A 9626-nucleotide genomic window follows, 5' to 3' on the forward strand; every position below is an offset into this window, starting at 1 on the left:
ATAAAATAAGTGCAAGTCTGTTTATCTTTGGAGTTTACAATAATGCCTAAAAGAACATCTTTCCACTGTAAAATAAAATTTCCATCAACATTTCCAACAATAAAGTCAAGTACATTTTGCCAAAAAAAAGATACATAAGGGCAGTGCCAAAATAAATGAACAGCTGTCTCCGGCTTCTGCTTGCAAAAACTACAGCTTACATCTATATCTTTTTTAAACTTAATTAAATAATGTTTAGCAGGGTATATTTTGTGGAGAAGCTTAAAAGACACTTCTTTAACCTTGTTTGTTAAGAGATACCGGTTAGGCAGAAGCCAGACTTTTTTCCAATCAACATCACTCACAAACTGATTCCAATATAGAATTACATTTGGTTTCGACACAACATCCTTCTGGAAAAGAGCTCTTATTGATCTATTATAATTATTACAAGAGAAACATATTTTACCTACAGGGGAATGATTTGGTGAGAGGCATGGAAGTTGCTGATAATTAACTCTTTTTTGTTGTTTATACAACATGCATATTCTAGAAGAAACTGCACCAAAAACAGTTGAAAAATCCTTTGGTGTTATGGGAATATTCGTTTTTTTTAAGAATTCCTCATATGTAAAAAGAAGACCCTCTGAGTTAAATAGCTGATCTACTAAAACAATATTATTGTGAAACCAATTTTCGAAGAAAATAGATTTTTGTTTATATAAGATGTCCTTATTATTCCAAATAATGTAATGGTGCGGTGAGAAGTTGTGTTTGAAAATCAGATTCCATGCAAGAAAAGCTTGACGATGAAATGCAGAGAGCTTCACTGGTATTTTGTTAATATCAAAGTTACAAACAAGAAAGAAATGTATACCGCCTAGGCTGGATAAAATATGAAAGGGAATTACATTCCAAATAGAAGTTGGATATTTAACAAAATGTCTAATCCAATTGAATTTAAATGTATTGTTTAGTGTAGTAAAGTCTAGGAAGTTGAGGCCACCATTCTCATAAGAGTTCATTAAAATATTTTTCCTTATATAATGTATTCTATTTCTCCAAACAAAATTAAACAGCATCTTATCAATCTCCTTTGATATTTTATTATCAACATGAAGAGCCATAGCTGTATAAGTTAGCCGAGATATACCTTCTGCTTTGGAGATCAAAACTCTTCCTCTTAACGATAAATCCCTTGAAAGCCATTGATTTAACTTCTTTTGAGTGTTTTGAATAATAGGATTAAAATTAGAAAAACTTCTATTCTGTTCATTCTTACTTACTATAATTCCTAGGTATTTGACTTCCGTTTTGACTAGGAATGTTACAATAAGATGCCACAGAACATTCTTTAACTGCCATAAGTTCGCACTTCTTTACATTTAAATAGACACCAGATGCTTTAGAAAACTCTTCTATAACATTAATTGCGATAGGGATTTGGTTTTCATTTTGGAGAAAAAGGGTGGTATCATCTGCTAACTGCGTTATAACCAATTCTCTATTCATAATAGACATACCTTTAATCGCACTGGCTTTAACATGATTTGTAAGGAGTTGGCTTATTATCAAAAATAAATATGGAGAAGCAGGGCAACCCTGTCTAATCCCTCTAGACAAATGAAATCTACTAGAAGTGCCACCCAACAACTTAATTGAACTGTTGCAATTCTTATAAAGGGTTTTAATTGCGTTAGTAAAGAAATTTCCAAAACCAAATTTTACAAGTGACTCAAAAATAAACTGATGCTCTACAGAGTCAAAAGCCTTACAGAAATCAAGAAAAAGAATAAATCCATTGTCTACATTAAATTCTGGATAATCCAAAATATCTAATACTAATCTTATATTGTTTGTAATATGCCTGTTCCTCATGAATCCAGATTGTGTTTCTTCTATAATTGAATCTAACACAGATTTGAGTCTTTTAGCAAAAATTAGGGCAAATACTTTATAATCATTATTGAGTAAACTAATTGGACGCCAATTATCAAGAAGAAATAAGTCTTTTTTTGGTTTGGGAATTAGTGTGATTAATCCTTGAGTTAAGGTGGGAGGAAGGCACTGATTAATAATACTTTCATTAAACATTTTGAGTAAAAGAGGGGCCAAATCGTCAGCAAATAGCTTATAAAATTCTCCGGTCAAACCGTCCGTACCTGGCGATTTATTATTTTTCAGATGATTAATCGCCTTGATCACTTCCTCAGCAGAAATAGGCATATCACAAAGTTCACTTTCGTTTTTGTCAATAGTTTTCACCTCTATAGAACTCAAAAAAGCATCAGAAATAGTTGGGGAGTAATTAGAGGTATATATTTTCTTATAAAATTCACAGCAATAACTAGAGATTAGTTTATGGTCCTTTGTTACAACCCCATTCACATTTAATTTACTAATGTTACTATTAATATGGTGCCTCTCTAAATTAAAGAAGTATTGTGAATTTTGCTCGCCTTCTTCAAGCCAACGTCTCCTTGATCGAACAAATGCACCTTCAGCTTTCCTTCTATAGAATTCATCTAGTTTAATTTGTAGATCTGATAATAATATTTTTTCTTCATCTAATAAACTGTCTGGACACTTATTTGCTAATTTTGTAATTTCAACAATAATGTTAGTTTCTTCAGCTCTTTTGTATTTGGCTAAACGGCTTCCAAATGTTTTCTTAAATATTTTGTGACCTCAAATTTCAGAAGTTCCCAATTTGAACAAAAAGAATTCTCCTTGTTGGCTTTACCCCAAAATTGGCTTATCAATCTAGAAATCTCTTGTTTTACCTCATCATACATCAACAATGAATTGTTGAGTTTCCAGTATGATCCATTATTGAAACAATTCGTATTAGATAACTTAATATTAATACTTATAGCTTTATGGTCTGTTAATGGAGTAGAAGTAATATCAACTACCACATCATCTTTATTGAAGTTCTCAGACATTAACCAAAAGTCTATTCTGGATTGACTGGACCCTGTTTTATTGCTCCAGGTAAATGAATTATTATGTGGAAATTTGGCTCTCCAAATATCTATGAGATTGAATTTATCCATGAAGTTTCTGAGACTATTGTTATTTATGTTTGGTCGACCTGGTGGCCATTTATCAATTGAACCATCCAATACAATATTAAAATCTCCTCCAAGTAATACAATGGCATTTGGATATTTATTTAACCAAACAATAAAAATATTTTCTATGGATTCAAAAAGATTATTATTATCCAGATTGTGATTATATCCATATAAATTCCCCAAGATTAATATATTATCAACATATTTAATTACTTGGCAAATAAAATGCCCTGCAGGATCACATTGTGTATGTAAAACCTCTCCATTAAATCTATTCTTTAAGGTAATAACTCCAGCCGAGTGTTCAGACCCGTGAGAAAACCACACCAAATTACCCCATTGTGACGTCCAAAATTTACTCTCCTCTTTAGTAGAGTGAGCTTCTTGTACAAAACAAAAATCTGCCCTAAATTGTTTAGCAAAAAGAAAAAGAGCTTTCCTTTTAACGTTATTTCTTAACCCCCTAGCATTAAACGAAACAAGTGATAGAAATGACAAAGTAGTTAAAGAATATTAAACAAATGAAACGTCTGATCAGTGTATAAACGCTGAAATCAAAGTAGTATCAAGATCAGCACCTTTAACATCACTAAATAAACATAAGGAAAGTAATCTTTAAACACAAGATTACCAACGGTGGCTGACGAAACGTAACATGTCTCATTAAACTTCCATATTATGAAAAAACTAAACAAACAGAATTTAAATACTGTGAAACATTCCAAAGGGCAGGTCACACCCTTTCAAACCGAAGTTGCGACTCGAACTTGAGTGTAAACATAACCGTACTTATTGGAGTTTATAGCAGCAATGGAAACATAGAAATTAACATAGACATAGACATTTTGAGAATCTTGAGAAAGTATCGAAATCAGTCCTTGGCTGCTCCTCTCACCCTGTCACCTCAGTGCCTTCAATGAATCCGCGACCTCCGACAAAGTAAGCAGATTTTCCATCATCACGGGCTTTTTTGATAAGAGGCCATAACTTTAGTCTACTGTCTCTGTCCTCCTTTGTCAGATCCTCTTTAAATTGCATGCCTTGGTTCCGAAGAAACTCGCTGCTCTTAGCCGCCTTCCAAACGGCATCTCTGAATCTCCTGGCCGTGAAGCGAATGATTGTTGCACGGGGCCTCGATTCGTTAGCGCGCTTGGTACCCAGTCGGTGAGCGACATCTATAGCATCTGGTAGTTTCGTCGCTTCATGTGGAAGCAGCTCTTGGCACACACGGATAACTTCTTCTCGCACGTTCTCTTTTATCGCCTCTGATAATCCATATAGCCGCAAGTTCCAACGCCTACCGTACCGCTCTAAATCCGTCACCCGACTCATGCACAGCCTGGTTGTCTGTTCACCCCTGTCGATCCGTTTTTCCATGTAAAGCATTTTGATCTTCAACTCTTTTATTTCAGCGCAGGCGGTTTGGACCATCAGTTCCAGAGCATCACTTCTTGTATTGATAAGGTTAGCGAGCGTCGAGATTATTTCATCAGGATTAGAATTCCCTGTTTTCACGTTGGTGAATGTTGGCTTTTTCGCAAGTGGAGGTTTAGACGGAGTTACAGGGTATGGCGGAAAATCGTCTTCATCTTCCGTCATATGTTTGTCTCGAATCAAACCACTTTCGTAGCTATGATCGTTATTAGCAGGCACATGTGAATCACTTTTTCCGGAGTCACTGACTCTTTTTTGTGCAGATTTGGGCATGCTTTAAGTAAAAACTATCTTATAAACCAAAACGCTTATGAATTTTGCTGACAGTTACGTCTGTTACTTTCCTATTAAAAGTTTGGTGCTGAGAGCTCGAAACTTTTGACTATTCACGCCGCCATCTTGCCGGAACCCCCAATCTATTCTGAAAGTGGGGTTGGGAGCTGGGTCTATACTACGCAAGCTATGATGACTTTCACCTTGATATTTTAGCGCGGATGTATTCCTAGCCGAACTGACCCTTCGCAAAGACCCGCCCCCCTTAGTTACTGTTGCTTTGGTCGACAAGCTGTGGCGCTGTCACGCCACACACAGTGATTAATGCATCACGGAGCAAAGAGGACACTGACAAGACAAAGCAGGTAACTTATGATATTTAACAAAGTCCCAGCTTTAAAACTGTGTAGTTTTTTAAGAAATTCAAACAATAAAACCCGTTTTCTTTAATGTGTCGTGACCATGGTCGTGACAGATGCTGTAGCGCCTCAGCTCAAGAGGCTCGTAAACCGATCATCTCTTACTACTAGTCCATTTATAGCATCAAATAAACATGAATGAACATGAGAATCAATGTTGTTTCAAACGCGGAAAGATGTCAATATACAAAATATAATATACAAAAGTTTAACTCCACCGAGGTTAATCTTCTAACTCCTATCTGCTTTGTCGGACAAAATGGCGGATTACTTTTAGTCATTTGCTGCGTCCCAATTCGCCTACTTATACTACGCCCTAAAAGTACTCTTTCTGTGAACAAAAAGTACTTACTTTTGAGTGTGTAGCAAAAGAGTAGACAAGCTTTGGGACATACTATCACGTCATACGATCGCGTCTTTTCTCTCTGTCGCATCCTGTCACCGTAAACTGGCCTGTCAATCATCTTACATCCTCCACATTTCATTTTGCTAATTTCCTACCGTATCGGAGAGAAATGCAGCACGTTGATCTGCAGTCGCGAGTCTTTCATCAACTCTCCTCATATTAATGCATAATGATGCTTTTAAAAGTTAATGGCCAATCAGATCTTTATAAAAGTCCACATTGGTATTTGCAGATGAAAAATAACACATATAACATTAAATAAATATTTTCTATCAGTTTGAACTGATTATTAGTCACTCAAACAGCCTCTCAGCCACTATCGTGCATATTCGCCATATTTTGTAGTTTTTAACACTTTTTACTCGTGTTTGTAGTTCTGAACTGAATCCTCATCCAAAGCGCAATGGGTTGTGGGCAATATTAGCCTTTATAGTGTGCACGGATCCACACTTCGAAAATCTACCGGAAATAGTAGACCATCCGGGGACTTTTGGCATACTCTTTTCAACATACTATGCTTTGGGACACACTTATTTTAATCTCACATATATTTAGGATGGATATTATGGACATTGGGACGCAGGGACAATTTGGGTATCTCACATATTCTGAATGTCTTCGGCAGAATTCAAATGAGCCATTTTAATCTAGATTAATCTAGATTAATTCCAAAATTAATCTAGATTAATCTAGATTAAAAAAATTAATCTATGCCCACCTCTAAAAAATATATAAAAAAGTTATATAAAAAATTTATTTAAATAATCAATAATAAATAAGACTTTCTTTCTGAAGGTTAAAAAACAAAAATCTTCCCTTCAAAATGAAAATAATTCAAATACATAAAATCTTCCCTTCCTCTCTCTGTTTAAACAACAGTAAATAGTAAATATGGAATCTCAAATTAAATGGCATCCACCTGCCTACAAATTATCCCACAAAAAAAAAGTTTTAACTAAGTGATCAATGTACTAAAAACAGAAGTTTTTAACATTTTGACAACATGACAATGTTGTCAAAATGATCCCGTTCACACAGATCTGTGAAAACGACTAAAATCGCTGTATTACTAATGTCAGGTCAGTAGATGGCAATGTCACTTTATTAAAAAGACACTACACACCTTTAGACTGAACATGTTATACACATGTCAGTTTTTTTTACAAGTTCATGTTTTTGTTATTTACACAGATGATAATGGTATCATTTTCAAAAATTTGCACTTTGAAATCCAAAAAAAAGTTTTCAGCTCCACAAAACTCCATTGTCTTGTAAATGAACGGTCAAAAGACTGGTTTCTGTTTTTGGTTGAAAACTGTCATCAAAAATATCTTAATTTGTGTTCTGAAGATGAACGAAGGTCTTACGGGTGTGGAACGACGTGAGGGTGAGTAATTAATGACAGAATCTTCATTTTGGAGTGAACTAACCCTTTAACGAGCTGGAACACAAATCAGGTGTCAATCCCTGTGAAGTGGATAGTGGGAGCAGCAACAGGGAAGCACAAACAGAGAATACACAGAGACCAGCGCTACATCTTACACCAGCTACAAAAATATAAACATACATCTCTATGGAAGTAACAGCATATCCTAATTTTAGCAGGTCATTAGCACACTTCAGTATGCATGCTAATGTACTATACTATGATTTCCCATCATTGTATTTTCTTTGTTTGACTGAAATGATAATGTTAAAAATAATACTGGTTATATATTATTTAACAATTTTAAAAACAGCATTTTGTAACAACAATTCAAAGAAAACAAGACTGTGTAGATAGAAAAAAAAAAGATATCAATGAAATATTAATACACAAGTCATGCTATACTGTTCTGTTCTTTATCCTATTAGTATATATGTTAAACTTTTTAAATGAGGGAAAATGACTGAGTGGAGCTGTTTTCATCAACTCTCGAAATAACTCTCAAATATTTTGTAATCTTTGATTTACAGGAGTAAATAGTCATATGAGAATGACACAGTTATCTGTGACACAACTCACAGCAGCAAGCTGTCAGACAAGCTGCGAGACTTTCATAGTCTTCTGCTGATCTTTGGGACACTAGTGATTTCAATCACTAGTGTCTCTTCCACCTCCTGTCTCACATTCTTGCATTTGTTCTCATAAAAACGCTTAAACTCTTTAAAATGTTTGTCCTTTTTCACCAACTCTTTAATCTTCTGGTCTTTTTCCTGCCCGGATTCCTTCAGTTGTCTAATGGTCTCCTCCAGTTTGGTCTTTTCTTCATTAAACGTGGCTGTTAATTTCTCTATCGTTTGACTGTATTCCTTTCTCAGCTCTTGCTCTTTCTTCTTCAGCATCTCTTCCACATGCTTAAACATGTCACTGGTGTAATACTGATCTCCATTCATGTGCAACATGTTATCAACCTTCTCCAGGAACTCCAAAACCTGTTTGCGATCATGAATTTTTGTGTTGTCGAACACATGATACCGTTCGTCAAATGATTTTAAGAAGTGTTTTAAATTAGGATTTGCTTCAGTCAGTGTTTGTTCAAAGCCTTCAGTCAGTTCATCACCGTGAGTGAAGAGGATGATTGTGTGCTTATCTGCTGTTTCTCCGAATATTGCTCTGATCTTCTCCACTGAACGTTCTTCTTCTTCAGTGAACAGACCGAGCTGAATGACCAGGATGATGGCGTGAGGTCCAGGTGCTGTCATGTTTATACATTTACTCATCTCCTTTTTGAGTTCATTCTCCCATGGTGACGTATCAAAGATCCCTGGACAATCAACCAGCTCCAGCAGATGGTCCGCCACTTCACCAGTCTCTTTCCAGCACTCTTTAGTTACAGATGAACCACTTTTGGTGACTCTAAAGGCTTTTCGTCCCAGGATGGTGTTTCCAGAAGAGCTTTTACCTGCTCCAGTTCTTCCCACAGGCACCATCCTTCTCAAAGACACTGAAAAATAAATAAATGAATTACAAAAATCAAGAACAAACTTTATTCTTCATCTAAAATAAATCCATATTACACAAGCATCAATAGAAACCAGGAACAAACACAGAGGTCATACTTACTATTTGGATGTTCAAAATCAAAACTCCCACTTCTTTTCCTTGTTTGAACATCATGAGGATCTTAAAAAAAAAAAAAACAGTGAAAAGGATAAGCTTAATGAATAATATCATTTAAAAACATAGCAAACCTAAATAAAAGCAGAAAAAACTTTAAGGTAATTAATTATGTCTTTAATGTGTACTAAAGCCTTTTTTACTTTTAATTTCCGCTATTAACACTAAAGCAATCATAATGTAAAATATGTGTACAGATTTAGCAGTCATGGCGATTTATCTAATCTACCGTCAGGGGGAATAAATATATATTTTTATATCTAAAGCTTTAGTCCCATTTGGTAATGGATTCTAGCAGAATGCGAGACGCAAGTCACGTCAAAATATGTACATTTCCAAACGCTCGAGATAACCAAGTCATTTGTAAACAACAAATGATTAATTATTTATTGAGGTGTGCTCATATGTCATAAGGTAAACCCCTCATCCCACCAGAAGACTAAAGAAAAACAAAGAGAAAACTGAGAAACAAACTCTACAAATGCACTCCCCTTAGTTACCTCGTGTCTCTGTTGTGGTAGCTGGAGAAGACGACATGATTCAGATTTAAGTGTACATTATAGTAATCGCCATTCCCGCAGCCCGCAGGTAATGGCGAATCTCTCTGCAAAGGTGAACAGATCACGTGACCGGAAAATGCCCGCTGAGGTCAGATGCAAATTTCTGTCATGTAGTCATATAAAAAATATCAACGAGTCTTACATACTTGTTATATTTGTGTGTAAGGTCTTTAAAGGAACCGCTCTTTGCGCACTTTTTAGGCGATATGTAGGGAGAGTGGGGGCGGTTGCAACACTTTTTACATTTCCTTCAGTTTCTCAGCGACTGTTTGTATTAGAAAGACAAAAAATATATATATTAAACCCATATATGTCACCTACCTGCCCATACTGTTACAACATGTGTACATATGATAATATGAAAGTAATTTGTACTTA

General features: G+C 35.4%; 1 protein-coding gene across 1 annotated transcript; it reads right to left on the bottom strand.

The window, feature by feature from the left end:
* Nucleotides 1-7597: 7597 nt before the first annotated feature.
* On the bottom strand, nt 7598-9342 carry LOC125255708 (GTPase IMAP family member 7-like). Its single transcript, XM_048171132.1, has 3 exons — nt 9189-9342; nt 8635-8694; nt 7598-8515 (listed from the first exon to the last, which is right to left on the bottom strand). Exons 1-3 carry the CDS (start codon nt 9223-9225, stop codon nt 7626-7628), a joined length of 987 nt encoding a protein of 328 aa, XP_048027089.1. The 5' UTR covers nt 9226-9342; the 3' UTR covers nt 7598-7625.
* Between the last annotated feature and the right edge of the window lie 284 nt (nt 9343-9626).

Source organism: Megalobrama amblycephala, linkage group LG20 (genome assembly GCF_018812025.1).
Source record: "Megalobrama amblycephala isolate DHTTF-2021 linkage group LG20, ASM1881202v1, whole genome shotgun sequence".
NCBI classification, from domain to species: domain Eukaryota; kingdom Metazoa; phylum Chordata; class Actinopteri; order Cypriniformes; family Xenocyprididae; genus Megalobrama; species Megalobrama amblycephala.

Coding starts and splice junctions, on each gene's coding strand:
- LOC125255708 (XM_048171132.1), bottom strand. CDS start 9,225: ATGTCGTCTTCTCCAGCTACCACAACAGAGACACGAG. Junction 8,695..9,188: donor TACCACAACAGAGACACGAG/GTAACTAAGGGG, acceptor TTTTTTTTTAAG/ATCCTCATGATGTTCAAACA. Junction 8,516..8,634: donor TGATTTTGAACATCCAAATA/GTAAGTATGACC, acceptor TTTATTTTTCAG/TGTCTTTGAGAAGGATGGTG.